Raw genomic sequence first — 21,030 nt, 5'->3', positions numbered from 1 at the left:
ATTAAATTTTTGCACTTATGACATATGTACTTTTCGAATATATGCTTAACTTTAAAGAAACCCCCAAATTTGGCTGCTATATGGAGAATCGTATAGAAGCTTCTAGTAATATAGGCAGGAGGCAAAGTTGGCTTGGATTTATGAGATAGAAGAGAGGGGACTGGGTGAACTTGAGATATTTGGAATTGACAGTTTGAAAATAGATTGGATGAAGTGATTCAGTGCAGGTTACTTAATCACAATCATAGCAAATGTTTACATAATCCATAGTATGTGCCAGGCATAATTCTGAGAACTTTATGTATAATGATTAGTTTTCAATATTGTAATCATATTATAACTTGGATATTTCTATTTCTCTCATTTTTGTATATTAAAAAAAACCCACAGAGATGGGGAAACCCAGAGCAATAATAGGTTTTGAACATGTTAGACAATGAGGAACCACTGAAAGCTTTTGAGTGGAAAAGTACGAATTCTTAAAGACTTTTCTGGTGACATTTTTCTTTTCAAAATCTACCTCTGCGTATCTTTCTATCTTCTTCATACCCTTATTTGGTTAATTTTAGTGGCCCATAAATATAGAATTACTCAGAAGAGTGGTTAGTGATTTGGTGAATTTAGGGAATTGGTTAGGGCTAGAGATAGGAATTTTGGAGTCATGGGCATGTGAAAAATGATTAAACCTGTAGTGTTGCTAATGGGTTTCCTATAGAGAAAAATATATTGCGTGTAGAGCTAAGCTTTATTTACTTTTGTCATTCTGCAGATTGAATTCAGGGTGTCTAAAACAAACTAGATATGCTAAGCATACCACTGAGTTATCCCCAGCCTTTTTAAAAAAATTATCTTTTTTCAGAGCCAAACTATTTATTTAATTTTATTTGTATTGTTTTGTTTTGATACTGGGAATCAAACCCAGGACCTCACACTTTCCAGGCAAGCACCATCCCAGTAAGCTATATCCCTGGCCCATGTTTTTTCTCTCTTAAAAGAGTCTCACTAAATTCCCCAGGCTGGTGTCAGACTTGTGATCCTCCTGCCTCAGCCTCTGGGGTTGCTAGTATTACAGATATACCTGGCTGAACTATTTTTTTCTAAAGAAAACTATTATGTCTTCAGATATGATTATAATATTGTAACTCTTCTTTCTTCATTTTTTTTTTTCAGACAGGGTCTTATGTAGCTCAGGCTGACCTTGAACTCACTGTGTAGCGTAGGCTGGCCTTGAACTCACAGCAATTCACTTGCCTCTGCCTCCTGAGTGCTGAGGTTACAGGCATGCACCAACAGACACAGCCTCTTCCTTCAGTTTCTTATGAGATACCCGCAACTCCTACCTCAACTCCAGTTATAGTTTAGCAGCATGGCCTTCGTATCTCTGCTGCTATTCACAGCAATGACATCAACACCTCTGTTGCTAAATCCTATGTACACTTTTCGCGCTTCCTTCTCTCTAGCGACTGATATTGTTGACCATTTATTCATTCAACATACTCTATGTTTCTTAAGGGTATAAATGAAATATAAGGGAATGGATTGATATAGTCTTATTTTTATAAAACTCTAAAAACATCCTAAAACATTGTAACCTTCAACTTTGCCATCTACATAGTTCACTTCAGAGCACTTGAAAAGTGTTAACTGTCACCATTCAGTAATTCATCACTTCTAACATTGGAATACTTTTTGGCCTTTATACATATGCAATTATACTTAACATTTCATTGTAAATTTTCTCTTGTCATATTTTATGACATGAGAACATCTGATTTTATGCAATATCTGATTTACCATGTTTACATTTTTGTTTTACACATAAATCTCCAATTCCCTCTCTCTCTGTTTTTTTTTCTTTTTTCTTTTTTAATTTTTGGTTTTTGTTTTGTTTTGTTTGAGAAAAGGTCTCCTATTTAGTTCAGACTAGCCTTGAACTCACCATGGAACCCAGGCTAGTCTTGAACTCACAGCATAGCGGTCCTTCTGCATGTACCTCCTGAGTGTTGGGATTACAGGCATGTTCTACAACACTTGGCTAATTCTTCCTATTTTAATAGAGAAAGTGCACATAAATTTCATAGGAATTTTTTTTGAGACTGGGTCTCACTCTATAATTCAGGCCGGCCTTGGACTCACTTTGTAGCCATGCTGGCCTCAAACTCTGAGTGATCCTTTTGCCTCAGACTCCCTGGTCCTAGAATTACAGGTATGCGCCACCATATTCAGCTCATGTGAATCTTATTACCTACCTGAGAATTAAGGTTTATTTTATTTTTATTATTTATTTTGAGAAAGGGTCTCACAGAGTTGCCAAGGGTGGGCTCAGATTTGTGGTCCTTCTATGTCAGCCTCCCAGAGTGCTGAGATCATAGGTGTATATCACCAAACTGATGAGAATGAAGATTTAAAATACATACTTTTTGATTCATGGGTTTCATGGGCAGAAATGTGAGGGAAAAAAACCAATCAGCCTTCCCTTGTGCTCTAACCTTCCTCACACCTTCAAATAAACCTTAGAGACAAGTAGTTTTACTTACCCTCATTATCTTTGTTACCCTGTTACAAATACTGAGTTTAAGATCTTAGTTTCACAAAGAAACTTTTGTGCAAGAAGATCTATCACACGCTGTTTTACCCAATATAACATTTAAATTTCTCTTTTGATCGGGAGGGGGTACCAGGGATCAAACTCATGGCCTCAATCTTGCCAGGCAGGTGCTCGTGCCGCTGAGCTATACTTCTGGCCCTCACGTTTCAACAAGATAAGAAGAGTGTAAGGAGATGGCAACCATTTTCCCATTCAGGGGAACAATTTGAACACAGATCAGATGGCTTCTCAGTCCCCTATCTTTGCCCACTGCACACGCATAGTTCGAAACAGCACCTCCATTGTCAGTTCCTGAAACAGAAATGAGCCGAGGAGGTTGGTTTACTTTCTAATAATGGAACAGGTTGTTTCATGCCTCTGTATGTTTAAGAAAATCCCAATAAAAGGAAACAAATCCAGAGAATATCAATTCGTTCAGTATACACATTGGGATGGCCACTGACCATCTTGGAAGCCCTAGCCTCCAGGTCTTATCCCAACCTAGAGACTTTTCCATCTCCAAGGCAACAGGGACGCTAGCTCTTCTTAGTCTCCCGCGCACTCCGATGACGTCACGCAGCGAGGTCTTCTGATGTCAGGTTTCCGGCCCACCATCTTTGTCTCGGGCAAAATTGGGTTTTGCGCAGTGGCTTAAACCTAGAGAGAATCGTGACGAGCAGGAAACCATTACCACACCATCCCAGCTGTGCTCTCTGGCTGCTGCCGCCACTCCCAGCCCTTGCCTCCGGTGAGTTCAAGGCTGCTGGTTTGGAGTGTGTCCCTAATTGTTGTGGCGGGGGTGAAGAGAAGAGGGAACCCCACGTTTGGTTTGAGCCGCGGAAGGAAAGGAAATCCTAGGAGCGTGACCGTTGAAGATAGGGGGAGCCGTCGGGTGTGACCGTTGTGAGGAAAAGCGTTGGCGTAAGGGTGCCCATCGCTGTGAAGCTGGGGAGGGAGGAGGAACTGCCGGGTGTGGCAGCAGGTAATGGGGGGGGGGGGCTGAAGAGAAATTACGTTTCGCCGTCTTGGGGGTTTGGAGGGCCGAGGCCAGGGGTGTGGCCGGTGGGCGCTGGAGGCCGAGGGGGAACGCTCCTTCCCGCTCGGCGTCGTTCATTGAGAGATTGGGACGTGTTCAAGGGGAAAGGGATTCCCCAACGTTTTCTCCAGTGAAACCGCGCCTGTCTCCTGTATCTTGAGGTTTAGAGACCAATCCCCCAGCTGGTAATGGGCGGCTGTGTCCGTAGCGTCTTGACCCCCGGAGGAAGGAAAAGGAGAGAAACCAACAGAATTGATCCGGTGTGAGAGAGAGGAAAGCCAATGGGAATAAATCTTAGCTTAGATTTCTTTCTTTCCTTTTTTCTCCCCTCCTTGGGTTAGCAGGAGCAGCCTGGTTTGGAAAGGGTTGTACATTACGCTGAAAGTAAAGAAACTGGAATTTCCTGTTATTTCCATAATCTTTGAATTCGAAGAATTTGTGTTGGTTTTCAGAGCAGCTCTGTATTTGGAGTAGGCTTTACTGACCGCGTTTGGCTATTTCATTGTAAAATGTGGTGTGGTGCTTCGTGAACTTTTGAGTTTTCACCGAAAAGTTGTTTGTTTTTTTAAATTGCTATTCCAACCCTTGTGGCTCAAAAAAGAAAGTAATGAAAACACGATAAGCTCAGAAAGGCAAGATGACTCAGAAAGAAGCTGGTCTCAGTGAAGAACGGTTTAAATTATTAATTACCATCCTTCTATACAGTAGTTCTATTGCTTAGCCTAAGGGTACATTTACAAAGTAATAATAGCAGCAGAAGAAGGAGCTGCAGGTATACAAGAAAATGTGTAACACATTCCAGTGATGACTAAGCGTGCTGGTAAGGTGAGAACTGTTTGCAGGTATCTTAGCAGTTGGAACTCCTTAAAAAATGGAAAACAGTGTGTCCTACAGAGAGCCTCACAGAAAGTTGGGTACGTTTAATAAAAAGCTAACATTTTGACTAAGTTGAAGAAACTCAATTCCTTGAGTTTCTTTTATTCTGTGAAAGAACAGTATTTTAAAATACTATGTTTTAGAGGGGAGTTTGAACCAAGCTGAGCAACCTTCTTTCCTTCCAGGTTTAAGATTTCCAGACTAGGGGCTGGGGATTTAGCTCAGGCATAAGCGCCTGCCTTGAAAGCAGGCAGTCGTGAGTTCGATCCCTGGTACCAATAAAAAGGGAAAAGACCAAAAAAAAAAAAAAAAAAAGATTTCCAGACTATATTGATATTTCATAACAATTAGATGAGCTTCTTCCTTTTGTATACTTTTGTATAATACAGAACTATACATTAACACATTACTTTGTATTTTGTTATATTTAAACAAATTGCAGGTGATTTTAGCTTTTAAGTGATTTATAATTTATTAGCTAAATGATACCTGAAGATGCTACTCTTTTTGTTATTGAATATTCGATGAAATGAATGAATGAATTTGATGAAATGAATAAACTTAACACCTCCAAGACTTGTAATAAAAGATTGCTGGAATAACCTGTTTTATAATTTTTTCTGCTTTATAATTTCTACCTTTGTCTAGTTTTTCATTGTGAGTTCTGAACTGTGTGTAAAACCTGAGTATAATGGTCTTAAGCAACACTAATTTAACTTCTCAGAGAGCCATTTGAAATTAGGATCTTTTTTTTTTCTGATCTTATTTTTACCCACACTATTAATCTTATTTGTTGCTGAGCTTCTCTTTTGGGAACTGGAGGGAGGGAGGAGTGGAAAGAGGAAGGTCTTTCACAACCTATATTTGGAAGAAACTAGGTTATGTTAAATCTAGATCTATAATCCTATGCATGGAGGCTTTTTGTAAAATGCAGCGACATCACACTCTGGGCTAGGATCAGAAAAAGTGATTATGTGCCTTTTTAACAAGGTCTCTAACCTGTACCATAAGATTTCAGAAAAACCTGATTCTTCAGGTTTGATCTGTTAGAAAGGTAGTATGAGCTCAAATTTCATCATGGATTTATGTTTATTTTGGGCTCTCCTTAGGAACAACTTCTCCCGCCCCTGATTTTGATTTCTAATGAATTTTAGGAAATACTTGATTTTTTTCAACTCCATCTTGTTTATTCCTACTGTGACTTCTAATGCAGACATCAATTTTTACTGAATTTTGGAGAATTTGGCTATGTGTCCATGTATCTTTTTCAAAAGCATACTCATTTTTTGAGGTGTAATTCACATGTAAAATTAATCATTATAAGATGAACAATTTGGTGGCGAGGGATATATTCATAGTGTTGTATAGCTCCTACCTCTTCTCAATTTATTTTGTTTAGATTGTTTTTACCTTGGAGTTTCTTTTGGCTTACGGCAAGGACCAACTTAGTGTGCTTATAGTGAATATTACATTTCAGTGGTATCAGTTAAAAGAGTGATGTTTGGCTGGGGATTTAGCTCAGCGGCATAAGCGCCTGCCTTGGAAGCAGGCAGTCGTGGGTTCGATCCCCGGTACCGATAAAAAAGGAAAAAGACCAAAAAAAAAAAAAAAAAAAAGAGTGATGTTTATCTTCTCTCTTTAGCTTTCCACCCCCCCCCCCCATTCCTAGGATTGAACCCAGGGTCTTATTCTTGCTAGAGGAACAGGAACTCTATTCCTAAACTGTATTCCCAAGCCCCTGCCTTTTTAGAGTAGGGATTCTTCCTGTAGCATCTCTGTTGTGGTCTTTTAAAGATACTTGACCTCCTTCTCATCCCTGAAATTTTGTGAATGAGCACATTATTTAAGATAAGAACACTTCCTGTACTGCTACCACTCAGGAGGTTGAGGCAGGAGAATTGTTGCAAGTTCAAGAACAGCCTGGGCTACAAAGTGAACTCAAGGCTAGCCCCAACTGCATAGTGAGACCCTGTCTCAACAAAACAAAACAAAACAAAACAGAAAAAAGATAACACTTAATTTTCATAATGAACAAGACACATATATTCCTTCATCTTGAAATTTGTTAGGATAGAGATGAAATGTGTAGTTTATTAATGAAGGTATTAAGACTTGGTTTACTGTTTAACAGAATGGAGCTCTAGAAAGCAAAAATAATTTTTGTGCACTTTTTCCAAGAAGCTGGGTGAAAATTTCCAAGCAAAATTTTTTTAAATTTTAAACAAGTTTTAAGTTTTGATGATCCCATTGAGAGGAAACCACTTCCTGGGATGAAATTAGGCAACTATGGGTTAATTGTACAGCTAAGCTGCCTGAGAAAGTTGGTGGTTGTGGCCACAGCTGTGTGCAGGTACTTGTATAATGTAATGTCAGTGGAGCAAAATGGCCCTGGTGACTCGCACCCGAGTTTCCCACTCCCCCTAACCACTGCTCTGCTTCTGTTCTGTAATCATCTCATTTGGTGTTGCCCAGCAATGAGAGATTTTCCTATAGAAACAGTATAAAGGAAAAGCAAAGCCTGACTCAGTGCTCTCCAGAGAACAGGAGTCCCCTGCAGAGACACCGGCTTCATTGAAGTTGCTGTTTTCTCCTGTGCTGTGTTGGGGTGATTTGTTCTGGGGGGATCCCGTTCATTTTCCTGCTTCATTCTGGGATCTGAAATGACTAACATCCTAGACAGACCACAGTGACTTTCATCTGTTTTTATTTAGATAACTTTAGATTCATTCCATGTCTTTCTTAACATGAAAAATTCCTGCCTGCTGTGGTGGCACATGCCTCTAGTCCTTATACTCTGGGAGATGAAACAGAAGGAGCCTACTTAAGCTACATAATGAGTTCAAGGCCCCCTGGAACTACACAGTGAGACCCTGTCTCAAAGAAAGAAAAAAAAAGAAAAATTCCTTTCTTTATTTGCATTTAATTTACAATGTGAATAGATTAAATGATTTTAGCATTCTTTGAATACATGCTAGAACTTCTAAAAACACTGAATAAGTGAGTTCGATCCCCAGTACCTCCCAACACTGAATAAATTAAACCTGTTATAAATTTTTAATTGTAACAAATATTAGAATGGAAATTTCTGTAATGTATAGTGATATTTGTGAGTTCTAGCTCACATCTTTTAACATGGTGATTCAGTGAAGTTTTGGTACAACCTAAAGAGATCTCCAGTATATTAGGATCAAGGACATAAATAGTAAATGACTTGAAGTTAGCAAATAAGTCTTAATTTCCACTAGGTTGTAAAAGAAGCACATTTTAGTGACACAGTTCAAACCAGGCTCTTCATTGTTTTAGGTTTATGTGGTCTGTTTTTCTTTATTTACGTAGATTCCTGGTACTTTAGGTCATTTTTCCCAGATCCATATTTATAATTGTAGGCCAAATGTATTATCACTCAAGTTGTGTTGACTTGATAGTAATGAGTAGGTACCAGTATGTCTTGTCCTGAAATTGGTAATAAGCATTGTTAATTAAGGTGTTAGAAAAAGGGATATCCATTTTTGAGAGCAGGAGGAATATTATTTAAAGAAATTGAATATGTTTAAAGAAGTCAGTTATGTTGGACAAAGTCCTAGAGTTTCTTTTTCTTTTTAAAATTTTCTTTTAGTAGTATATGTTTGCCATACGTGAAGTTTATGTTCTTGATTTTTTAAAATTTCTTTTCCCCTCTCTAATGACATCCTCCATCTCTAGATCCCCTTTCCCCATATTTGTTTTGTTTTGTTTGTTTTTGAGACAGGGTCTTGATATGTAGTCCAGGAAGGCCTTGAACTCTTCTATGAAGCCCATTTTGGCGCAAACTCAGTGTCCTCCTGCCTCAGCCTCCTAAGTATTAGGATTATAGACATGTGCCACCATCCTTGGCTGGAGTTTCTCAAATCAGAAAACATCATCTCATTATTTTGAGTTCATGCTGAGTTTTAATGACAGTTGTGTTAATTCTTCTGGGATTAGGGGTAGAAGAGTTAGGTAGAAGCTAAGATCCATGTGGTTTTATATTTTAATGTCAGTTCTGATTCTCTTTTGTACTCAATGTAACTGAGCAAATACTATCTTTTATCTTGTTTTTAATTGTTAACTGATACTATTCTTTGGGCATATTGGGATAAATGTAGAATGTTGGGAATATGAAGACAACAGTTTTAAAAAATTATGCATAAGACACGCTTGAGTCTAAATGTTTGTTGTGAAATGATATTACCCTATAATTTAGTCATTTTTTTCTTGAAATTTGTTTTACAGAAAGTTTGCATATAACATTGAACAGGTTGGCAGGATTATTCTCTCTGTCTCTTAGTTTCTCTGTCTGCTGTGAAATAAGGTCTTTATATATAATCCAGGCTGGCCTTGGACTTGCTATATTACCTAAGCTGGCCTTTAACTTTGGATCCTCCTGTTTTAGTCTTTCAGATGCTAGGATTATAGGCATGTATCATCATGCTTGACAAAGGAAAAAATATTTTTCCTGTACTGGGGATCTCAAACCTATGACCTCATGCATGCTAGAAAAGCACTGTACTCAGCGTTTTCTCTTTGAATATACTTCAGAATATATACTTTGGAGAGATTCCCTCTTTGAACAGGGAACAAGTATTCCTGAGCAGGTTATAGAAAAAGCTTCCCAAAAAAACCCTTTTCTTACCTTAAATGGTTGAGTGACTAATTGAAGATATATATATATATATATATAAATATCTTCATAAATATATATATATATATATATATATATATATATATATAGTTCACAAAAAGATTCACAAAAAGATTTCACTCTTGAAGGGTTTGAGGAGATATTTCTGGGTAAAATCACAAAGCCATAAAAAGTTTAGATTATTATCCCTTTCCATTTGGCCTTTTTAAAATTTTTTCCATTTAGCATTTAGACTTTGTCCCTATGTAACTTTTTTTAGAGAGGAGTTATGTATTTTAATATTCTTTGTACCTTTTGTGATACCAGTGGTGGTACTAAGAAAGAAGATACTCATCTTCAAGTGTAGAAATCTTTACATAAAAATGTTTTTGAAATTAGTTCAGCTGGGTATGGAGGCACATTCCTGTAATCCCAGCACTGGAGAGGCTGAGGCAAGAGGATTGCTATGAGTTCAAGGCCAGCCCGAAATAGAGAGTAACACTCTGTCTCAGAAAAACAAGAAATGAGTTTATATTCTTAGAGTTGACCCAGTGACTTGCTGAATGTATATAATCTGGATAAGGATATTTGTTTCCTTCTCCCTCTTCCTCTTCCTCTCCCTCTCTTTCTTTTTGGTAGTAGCGATCAAACTCATGACCTCATGCCTGACAGTCTTTTCTCTTGCTACAGATATATCTTAAAGATCCAGAAACATGACTGACTCCAAGTACTTCACAACGAATAAAAAGGGTAAGTAGAGCACCTTGTCAAATCTTAGTATTTTGTTTTGTTTTGTACCAGGGATTGAACTCATGACCTGGCGCTTACCAGGCAAAAGCACTTGAAACACTGAGCTAGATTTCCAGCCCCTAATCTTGGGAATTTTTCAAAAGTTTTAGGGTTAGATTGTTCTAAATGTGCCTAATCTCCTCAGACATAAATTTTGTGAACAGTCTTATTGGCAATTTACTTCTTCTACAAATGAGTGTGTTTGAGTAAGTTATTACAGTATAAGGTTTTGTTTTACTGGGCGTGGGGAGTGGGGGCAGGCGGTGAGGGTGCTGAAAACTCAAGCCTCTGCTACTGGGCTCCCCATCCAGCCCTGAAGTATAGCTTTTTAAAGAGTTTGATTTCCATTATCAAAATAAAACAAAAATAAAGGACATTATTGATACCTTTAAATAAGATCTGTAGATTAGATAAGATAATGTACGTTTTAGTAGTTAAGAGAAGTTCCTTATTCTTAGAAAACATACACTGATGTTACTCAGGACTAAAAAAGCAGTACAATGCCTACAAGGTGTACAGATATATAGAGAATGACCAGGCATGGTGGTGCACACCTATAATCTCAGCACTAAGGAGCCTGAGGCAGAAAAATCTGCCAGCCTGAACTACATAGTGAGACCCTGTCAAGCAATTTATATAAATGATACACAGAATGATAAAGCAATTGTGACAAAATATTAATAACTGGGAACTCATAATTTTAAGGTTTAAAATATTTATAAAAATTTTAAAAAGAAAAGTAGAGGGCATATGGTAGTGGCCTGGACTAAGCACCAACACATTTTCTAGAAAGGTCAAGAAATCTGTCATATTTAGAGTATATATGAGTGACTGTTTTCTTCTGTTATAATTACAGAAAGCCCTGCAGTGAGTGAGTTAGTTATATCTGCTACTAATCAGTGACTTACAGCCTTGGCTACACATAGAGGTCAGTCCAGGAATGTTAAAACAGTACCAATGCTTTGACCTATCCAGATGACTGGTTTTATAGGTCTAAGTGAGGAGATTTTAAAAGCTGCCCAGATTATTTTAATGTGTAGCCAGGATTGAAGATCATTGCTAGTTGCTACTAATGCTTGGTTTGATTAGAGAAAAGAGGAGGAAGGAAAAAATAAGACTCTAATATAAAGTTGTGGTGTATATAAGGTACTTTGCCTGTTTGGCTCCATTTAATGTTTTTCTCCCTATCTTTATTATTTATACATCACAAAAGCCATGAACTCCTGGTTATTCGTTTTAGCTTTTCTTGACTTTCTTTTCATTTGAAAATGTATTTATTTTTCTGTTAATATTTTGTGTGCTTTGATGATCAATTCTATTGCTTATGATAACGCAAAAAGATTTTTAAAAACTTACCTAGCTCTTCAAACCTCTTTACACGGTTCTGGTGACCTTTTTTTCCATTTGGGCATTTATAAAAATTTGGGACTTAACAGATTGAATCATGCCTGGATAAATAACACATTCTAAAAAAAGGATAGCTTGTTCTTTTACTTCCTGTAACACCCACCAGAACTATCATCGGAACATACAGTATTCTTTAAGTTTATGCTATTGGAACTGGAATCATTTCAGTTATATCCTGTTTTATTATTCTTGTTTTTTTATCTTTGTTATCCTGGTTCTGTTATTCATAGTTTAGGATTTCTGAAACGCTGTTATTTTTCCTCTACTGTTCCCATAAATAAATGACGGGAACTCTTTAAGAACTGGATTTGCAGCACAGGACTTAGAGAAGTACATAAAGGCTTGTTAAAAGGCCTACCTTCTCTGGCTATGCTGTTTGTGCAGCTGTCCATTAAATAGTGATTTTACCTTTTGGTGATGGATAGCGATGAAACAAGTTTTTAATGCTCACCTTAATGATTTCTTTCTTTTTTTTTTTTTTTGTAATTTTTTTTTTTTTTTTGTCTTTTTCCTTTTTATTGGTACCAGGGATCAAACTCACGACTGCCTGCTTGCAAGGCAGGCGCTTATGCCGCTGAGCTAAATCCCCAGCCCCCACCTTAATGATTTCATACTTCTCGGGATTTATGTTTAAGGATATAGATGGAAGTAGAGATGGTATTCATCAAACTTTTTCTCACGGGCGTAGTGATGTTTTTCTTTTGTTTTTATTTAAAACAGATGAGGATTTTTAACTTCTTTTGCATTTCAGTTCCAGCATTCTGAAGATAAATAAGGCTGAAAACTAGACCTTAAAGTAATGGTGACAGACTCTGGCATTTCACAGTGCAGGGACTAGACAGTCACTCAAGATTATACCTTTAGGAATGGCCCTCCTTTATATCATTCTTGCAACATCAAAATTATTCTTGTTTGATTCTTTAAATAGGATGGGATTTTAAAGGCATTCCTATTATCTTACTGCAGTAACTCCTTAGAACAAATGATCTGCAATACTGGTTGTATATTAGAATCAGTTGGGGAAACTTTTACAAATTTGAATGTAAAGATGTGCATAGTACGCACACCTGTACCCCAACATTTTGGGAGCCTGAGGCAGGAGATTGGCAAGTTCAAGCACAATTTGGGTAATTTAGTGACTTAAGAAGCAGTCTCAAAAAAAAAACAAAAAAACCCAACTGTGAGTATATCCCATTGCAAAGGACCCGAGTTCAATCCACAGTACCAAAAATAAGAGAGAGACAGTGTATGAGTTCTTGACATTCTAATCATTCTGATTTATTTGGCTCACAGTAGAACCTAAGCATTGTTTTTGAAATATTTCCCAGTGGTATTAGTGTGTGATCAACATTGACAGTGTCAGAGTTCAAAGAGTCAGGAGACAGCTGTAAGAATCCAGCTCTGTTGGTAACTCATTTTGACCTTTGAGCCTGATTTCTTCATCTGTAAAGTTGGGGGTGAGTAAATAAGATGATATATGATACCTCTTCTAGTTTGAAATACTAATTTCTAAGCCCATTCCCTGTCCGCATTTATTTTCCCCCCCAACTGGTGATTTAAAATTCTGATGGGAGAGCAACCCTTAGATACTGTTTTTAACCCATTGCTGGTAGGTATTATGAGATTTGCTTTTCCCCATTTCTCTGATTCCTAAAGATCTAGATTGTACCATAGCTTCTAATTTAGACAATTTAAAAAATTTATTGGTGGTGTCATGGTAGTGGGTCAAGTAGTCTTGTAGGGTTTTAATTTTACATATTCTATGATTTTTTTTTTTTTTTTAAAGTAATCTTACTGCAGTTCCTGCCATGCTAACCTAGTTTTCTGGTCCTGGAACCTCACCATTTGCTCTCATCTCTTCTAGGAGAAATCTTTGAATTAAAAGCTGAACTCAACAATGAAAAGAAAGAAAAGAGGAAGGAGGCTGTGAAAAAAGTGATTGCTGCTATGACTGTGGGGAAGGATGTTAGGTAAGGACAATTACTCCTGCCATTGGTCACTGTAGAGATCTCTGTCTCTTTATGGATTTTACTGCTTTTCCTTTAAAATCAAACCCACTGGACACAGATTATGCTTCTGAGCCCAGCTACTCTGGAGGCTGAGGCAAGAGAATTACGCAAGCCCAAGAGTTTGGGGCTAGCCTGGATAACGTAGCAAATCCTCATCTCCTTAAAAACAAAACAAAACAAAACAAACTCCTATAAGAATGAGTTTGTTGCCAGACGTGGTGGCACATCATCTTAGCATGTGGAAATCTGAGCCAGGAGTAATACTGTGAGTTGGAGGCCAGCCTGAGCTATAAAGTGAGTTCAGTGCCAACCTGAATTGCATAATGAAATGTGTCAAAAAGACAAAAAAAAAGAATGAGTTTGTCCCACTTAAAAAACTGCCATTAAGAAACATAGTTCTAATCTATTAATGATGGAAGTGTTTTGTTTGTTTTATAGAAGAATAAAGTAACTGATTTTATTGCATGCAGATCTAGCATAAAATCTCCTGAGAACTGGTAGTTATAAATCTATTGACTGAGGTAGTTTAGAAGATGATAAAAATACACTGAGAAGCATATTCTTTAATTGGCTCAAGCCAATACCCTCAGTTTTACAATTCTACATTCAGTTGTTAAATTTAAGATGAAACTCAATGTCAACAATTACCCAGTGAGACCATTTGAAAATAAGTAATGATCATCTGTGGGCCCCTGAGGACTCCCATGACCCTGTCAGGGGGTCCATCAGATCAATGCTATTTTTAAAATACTTCGATTTTACTTGCCTTTTTCTCCATTTGGACATTCATACTTACATTATAAAGGAATAGAGGATAAAATTGCCAGTGCATTAGCATGAATCAAGGCAGTGATGCTGGCCATAACATTCATTGCATTTTCCAACACTAGGTACATACGAGGAAAAAAGGCAGTTTCACTTACGACTTTCTTTCGTGAAGCATTAAAAATTTATTTTATTGAAACTTGAGCCTTCAGCGTATGTATTTTCAGTATTCTGTGTTGAAAAGAAATTACCCATAAACTCTTCTGCCAATCTGCAAAGTGTGATGGTTGCCTGGAGAAAAGGCCCTGTTTGAATTTTAGATACCATTTTTATGTGAAATAGTGATTGACAGATAAACTATATTTAATCAGACTTTGGTATTTGGAAGACATTTTATTAAAAGCAACAAAGTGAACGTGTCATTTCAAGTGGAAAAATTTTGACAGTAGGTAAATTTAAAGCTTTAAAGTAAAAATTAGAATTTTGGGAAATGTGTATTTGTCATTGAGCTTGACAGCTACTTGATACTTAAGTGCTTTTTTAAAAAGTGCTTTTCTAGCAATAAGAACCGTGGGAGCAATGAAACCCAAAATATGTAATAGTCATTGTACAAAAGAGAGGAAAAGAAAGTGCTCTAAACTATATAACTGCATGTATATTTAAGTGTATAAGATAGAAAATGATATCACAGAGTTTTATTGGATCATTGAACAGAACTGTTTGCAGTATCATTGTTGGAATGTCCACTCTACAAGCTTTAATTTTGTGACTTGAACAATTATTTCTAAGATGGCAATATGTAATCCATTAACTAGTGATTTCCTACTGTTCATGTTTTTCTTCTGTAAATCTGTATAACTTGTACCCTTTCACTTTTTTTTTCTTTTCTCCTTAAATAAAAAAAAAAAGCTGTCAAAAAAAAGTGCTTTTCTAATGAGATTTAGTGATAAAATTAAATGTATGTGATAACTTGCTATTATATAATGAAACTTGTTAATATAGAAGGATCTGCATAATTTAGTAAACCAGTATTTTCCAGATGACCATAGTACATATCCCAAAATTATACATAGGTAAAACAGTCTGTTACAGTGTACAACAAATAAATGGATTTTTATGCCAATGAGTACAAAAAGTTTATTGATGTGGTCTCATATTCCACATTTCTTTTTTTTTTTTTTTTCTTTTATTTTGTTTTGTTTCTTGAGACAGGGTCTCCTCATGTAGTTCAGGCTTGCCTTGAAATTACTGTGTAGCCCAGACTAGCCCAGGCTGGCCTGAAACTCACACTGATCCTCCTTCCTCAGCTTCCTAAGTTCTGGGATTACAAGCCTGCATGTCTGTTACGTTTCTAACTTTTAGGGAAATACCATTTGTGGACTGAAATAGAAGAGAAAAACCATTTATGTAGTTTTAGTACAGTATCAAAGAAGACTATCCAGTTACGTGAAAAAACTTTTAAAATATTTCTCCCATTGTCAAATTATACATGTGAATGGAGGTGGATTTTCTCCTTATATTTCATCCAAACCAATACAGTATTCTGCAGCAGGTAAATGTAGAAGATGCAAGAAACCAGCTGTCTTTGTTTAAACAAGATATTAAGAGATTTGCAAACATGTAAAACAATATCTTCTCATTTGTTACTTTAAAATAATAATTTATCATTAAATGGGTTGTCCTAAGTGGATTACTTAATATTATAATATTTTCTTATGTTCAGTTCCTGCTGTGGTAAAATACTAGTACGTATAACCCATGTGAACAAAACTCACTGGAGATCTCAGTGTAAGCCACATAAGTAATTTAAAATTTTCTGGTAGTTGTAATAAAAAAAAGAAACAGATACAAATAATTTTAATAATTTTTATATGGTTCAGTTTATTGAGAATCTGTATGAGAGGGTGTGTGTGTGTGTGTGTATTTGGAGGGGGTGGTAGTAGGTATCGAATCCAGGGCCTTTACACTAGTCTGTATCGTTAGCTGTTTTTTAAAATTTTTTATTTGTGAGGCAGGATCTCACTAAAGTGTCCAGGTTAGGCTCAGACTTATATCCTGCCTTAGCCATCCAGAGTGCTGGGATTATAGGCATGGACCACCATAGCTAACTTCTCATAAATAATTTTTAGTGAAATATTTTATATTGTATTTGTCACACTGTCTTCAGAATTTATCATGTGTCTTACATTTATATCACATTTCATTTGAGGCTAATCACACTGTAAAAGCTCAGTAGCCATGGTAACTAATAGCTACTATACTGGGAAGTTTAGGTTTCTAGCTTTATGGATTGGATTGAATTGGATTGTATTGGGAAGTTTAGGATTCTAGTTTAACAGTTTTTAACCTCCTGAACCTCGACTATTAAATCTTATTGGTCTTCTTTAGATTGTTAGGATTATTTAGGATCTTAAGTTTACTACTGTATTGGAAAAAATTTTTACTATTAGGTAATGCTTCATGTGAATTTACTGATTTTATAGTCATTTTGCACACAAGCTATTTTTCTAGAAAGTGGAAGGAAAACTCACTTGGAGACTGTTTCTTAGATATTTATGTGTGCATGAAACCATACTCGGTACTATATGGACAAGTTAAACACAGTTACCTACCTTCCTGAATCATTGCAGATGTGATAAATTCTTTGAATTTTCAGGTCATCTTCCCCTTTTTGTCTTTTTCTCTTTTATTTTCCTTTGGAGACAGCATCACTGCATAGTGCAGGCCAGCCTTGAACTCACTATGCAGTCCAGGCTGGCCTCAAACTTGAAATCCTCCTGCCTCAACCTCCAGAGTGCTAGGACTACAGGCATGTACCCGCATGCCCAGAAGTCCATCTTTTTATAAATTTTACTTTCAGGGCTGGGGATTTAGCTCAGGGGCGTAAATACCTGTCTGGCAAGTGTGAGATCATGAGTTCAGTCCCAGGTACCACCAAAGAAAATAATAATTTCTACTTTCATACCCTGTTTTTGTGTATGTATAGAAATTATACTATTTGACTAATTATTTCAGTCATTTTCTTCTGTAGGAATATGTTGACATTTTATATTTTTCTTCTGTATACTAATAATATCTAGAAAAACTTAAAATTTGTAGAGTACTTTAATAATGCCTTGGGGGAAGTTAATTGCTAACTTCCCATTAAATTATACTTAATTTATTTGTATTTTAAAAATATAGCTTAAAATTTAAAATAAAAAAAATTAAAATCCATCAACCTCAACCCTTCCAAGTTAATGGAAAAATTTCTTTCCTGTGCAGTATAGGACAATGATGTTATGTAATGACCAGAATTTGGGAAAGGTATAAACTTTTATATTTCATTAGACTCCAGTTTTTAATTGTGTAAATATGTAGTGTTAAAAAGGTAAATTTCACTGAAAGGGATATCCAGATGACATACAGCAGTAGCTGATTCAGATCTGGGACTAGGAATGTACAAAGTGAAGCAAAACAAAGCATCTTATCATGAGAAGACAAAGTAATCATTTAAAATGCAAAGTCACATTACAAGGACTCGAAGGATTCCCACTGGTCATATTAAAAAACAACAACTTTAGTATAATAACTATGTAACAACTTTAATATAATAACTATCATGTTTTTAAACTGCAGTTTTTTGTTTCAGGTCCTGGGTATTGAACTCAGAACCCGACGCTTGCCAGGCAGGCACTGCACTGCCAAGCTGTCTGCCTAGCCCTCTAAAACTGCAGTTTTTTGACGTGAAGAATTATTGTTACTTTTTGGTGTGATAAAAGTAATGAGTTTTTTTAAAAAGATTTAAAAAGATAAATATATGCACGAAATATTACAGACAAAGTAAGACATCTAGGATTTATTTTAAAATAACCAAGAGGGCTATGACAATGGCTCAGGCATAGAAGCACTTGCCTAGCATGTGTAAAAGTCTTGAGTTTAATCCCCAGCAATGTAAGAAATAGAAAATAGTCTGGAGCAGCTGGACTGAGGTGGGAATGGAGGGGTAAGGACAATGGGTTGAGGGTTTATATGAAACAAGATCAGACATGTATTGATATTTATGGGGATAACTTGCACTCATTATGCTGCTTTCTGCTCTGGTTTGTTTCAGATTTTTTGCAATAAAGGTTGGTATTTTGTCACAGAGAGCTGGAAAGAGTATATATAATATGGCTCGGTTATAGAGCATTTGCCTACTGGGAATAAGGCCCTTGATTTGACCACATTACCACCAAAAAAAGGAAAGAAATGTCAAGAGAAATAAAAAAGAAAACCTACTTAGAGATTGTGGCATCAGAACTATAATTGTAGTTATTCTTTTCTGTGATAATAATTGTTACTGTGGAGTCCTTGTCCTTGTGTCAAATCATTCTGGAATATGAGGCTGTTTTTTCATTATCCAGCAGATTTGCACCGATACTTGTTCACTCTTTGTCTTCTGTTTTCCTTTCAGCTCTCTCTTTCCGGATGTAGTCAACTGTATGCAGACGGATAACCTGGAATTAAAGAAGCTCGTGTATCTGTACTTGATGAACTACGCCAAGAGTCAACCAGACATGGCCATCATGGCTGTCAACAGTTTTGTGAAGGTAGCTTTTCCCAACGACTCAAGAGCAGTCCCTTCTACCTCCAGCTTTTCAGAAATGAATCTTGATATAGGGTCTGTATTGCAAGTAAGCAACCTTTGTTCCAAAGGGAAGCTGCTAGAGAAGTACTGGCAGTGAGTAGAGTATTCATGGTTTAAGCTTTCAGGATGCCAGCATGAGTCATGCAGAGAAGTTCAAACCATATGTTGAGCTATCTGCTGGCAGGACTTGGTATGTGTGTACCTACCAGATGGAGAGAAGAGAGCCAGGTGAAACCTCACTGCTTTATCTTCCAAGGGTGACAGAAGTTACACTTACCACTGTAATATTACTTACCTGAGGATTTATCTATTTTATCTTTGTAAAAATTAGGCCGATGAGTCAGAAACAGTGAGAACCATAGGAGGCATTACATGTGTTGTAGTAGGTCTTAGACCATTTGGTTAAATTTTTTATTATGGAAAATTTTTTAACATTCAAGTAGAGGGAATAGTATCATCAGTTCCTAAGTATCTATCTTGCTATTTTAATTACTGACATGCAGCCACTGTTATTTACTCCCTGCATATACTTAACTACCTTTTTTTTTTTTTTTTTTTTTTTGACACAGGTCTCACTGTGTAGTCTAAGCTGGCCATCTACTCATAGCAATTTTTCTGCCTCAGCCTCTAGAGTATTGGTATTATAATCATGTGCCATCATGCCTGGCACCTACATATACCTTTCTGATTGCTACATCACCTCTGAATAATTCTAAGCAAATTCCAAAGATGATATAATTTCTTATGTCTGTCAGAGTAAGATCTCTTTCTAGAAACATAACCACAATACCATTGTCACGTCTTTAAAAAGTGATAAAAATTTTAATGTGATGGACTATCTGGTCAGATTTTTCCTTGCATTAGATTAATGAGCATAATAGTGGGGTGGTTGCTATATTTTTAGACTTGTTTTCTTCCTTTGACTAAAATTTAGGTATTTTGTTTTTCTTTCTTTCTTTTTAGTTAGAGTCTCGCCGTGTCATTGAGGCTGGGCTTGAACTCACTGTGTAGCCCAGACTGGCGTTGAAATCACATCAGTCCTCCTGCCTCAACCTCCCAAGTGCTGGGATTATAGGCATGTGCTACCATGCCCAGCACTGACTAAAACTTAGTTAAAAATTTTTTTTGAATTAGCATTTCTAAAATTAACTTCTGTTTACATTTTGAAAAATAACTGATGTGCTACTTCCTTTTTGTTGTTGTTGGGTTTTTTGGTACCAAGAATTAAACCCAGGACTTTGCACTTGCCAGGCAGGTGCTGTGGCAGTGAGCTACATCCTCAGCCCCACTACTTCCTTTTCGTAGACACTTTTGTTTTTCTGCAAGAGGGCATAACATTTCATTCCCCTTACCTGGTGGTTCAGAGATTAACTAATATTATTGGGAAGATTTTAGTTTATATTTTTTGAAGGTTAAAGTACGCATAGATCTATATGACTGTCCTTTTGAACCTTACAGGACCTTTTCTCATTGTGTATATAAAACTGCCAAGTGATATGGTTCCACACAACTGTAATCCCAGCACTTGTAATCCAAGCACTTGAGAGACTGAAGATCACCTCGAGTTCAAGGCCAGTCTTGGCCACATAGTTCAAAACCACCCTGAACTACATAGTGAGACCCTGTCTCAAAACAACAAACGAAATAAATAAAAATAAATTGTTTTTTTTCTAAACTGTTGACAAGACTGATTCTTAGGAAAGGAATGACATGGGAAATTGAATTTTGAAGTACAATGTGACCGGAAACTTAATAAAATACTCTTATGGTTTATGTCAGCTGGACTGTTTGCTTTTAATCACTTTATATACTTACGTAATTGGTGATTTTTTTTTTTTGTAGGACTGTGAAGATCCCAATCCTTTGATTCGGGCCTTGGCAGTCAGAACCATGGGGTGCATCCGGGTGGACAAGATTACAGAATATCTTTGTGAGCCCCTTCGCAAGTGCTTGAAGGATGAAGACCCCTATGTTCGGAAAACAGCAGCAGTCTGTGTGGCAAAACTCCATGATATCAATGCCCAAATGGTGGAAGATCAGGGATTTCTCGATTCTCTGCGGGATCTCATAGCAGATTCAAATCCAATGGTAATAAGCATCTTTTTTAAAAGAGCAGTATGAGTCTCTTTTTAAGGGGTGTTTAACACAGACTTCGTCTTTGTGGCATGGATACTATGAGATATTATGAGATACTGTGAGAAACATGACTTCTATATATTGCACAGTTACATAGGCCACACCCTAGGTTAGTGATGGTGAACCTTTTAGAGCTTTCTGTGATACAGACAGCCTGCTGTGGCACACGTGTCATAA

General features: G+C 36.7%; 1 protein-coding gene across 3 annotated transcripts in view; it reads left to right on the top strand.

Annotated features, from left to right (window-relative positions):
* The first annotated feature begins 3,135 nt into the window (after window positions 1-3,135).
* Window positions 3,136-21,030, top strand: part of Ap2b1 (adaptor related protein complex 2 subunit beta 1) — a 105,303-nt gene continuing 87,408 nt past the window's right edge. For 2 of the 3 annotated variants that reach the window (XM_003469598.5, XM_003469599.5), the window contains exons 1-5: window positions 3,136-3,335; window positions 9,829-9,888; window positions 13,199-13,304; window positions 18,544-18,679; window positions 20,560-20,805. In XM_003469598.5, coding sequence (XP_003469646.1) covers window positions 9,852-9,888; window positions 13,199-13,304; window positions 18,544-18,679; window positions 20,560-20,805 — 525 coding nt within the window. In that variant the 5' untranslated portion in view covers window positions 3,136-3,335; window positions 9,829-9,851. Of the gene's footprint in view, window positions 3,336-3,397; window positions 3,570-9,828; window positions 9,889-13,198; window positions 13,305-18,543; window positions 18,680-20,559; window positions 20,806-21,030 lie in introns of those variants that run through there. The other variant, XM_005003516.4, reaches the window with a different exon arrangement.

Source organism: Cavia porcellus, unplaced genomic scaffold (genome assembly GCF_034190915.1).
Source record: "Cavia porcellus strain 051 isolate PalLab524CR breed Dunkin Hartley unplaced genomic scaffold, mCavPor4.1 scaffold_6, whole genome shotgun sequence".
Classification (NCBI taxonomy): domain Eukaryota; kingdom Metazoa; phylum Chordata; class Mammalia; order Rodentia; family Caviidae; genus Cavia; species Cavia porcellus.
This window is presented reverse-complemented; position numbering and strand designations above follow the sequence as displayed.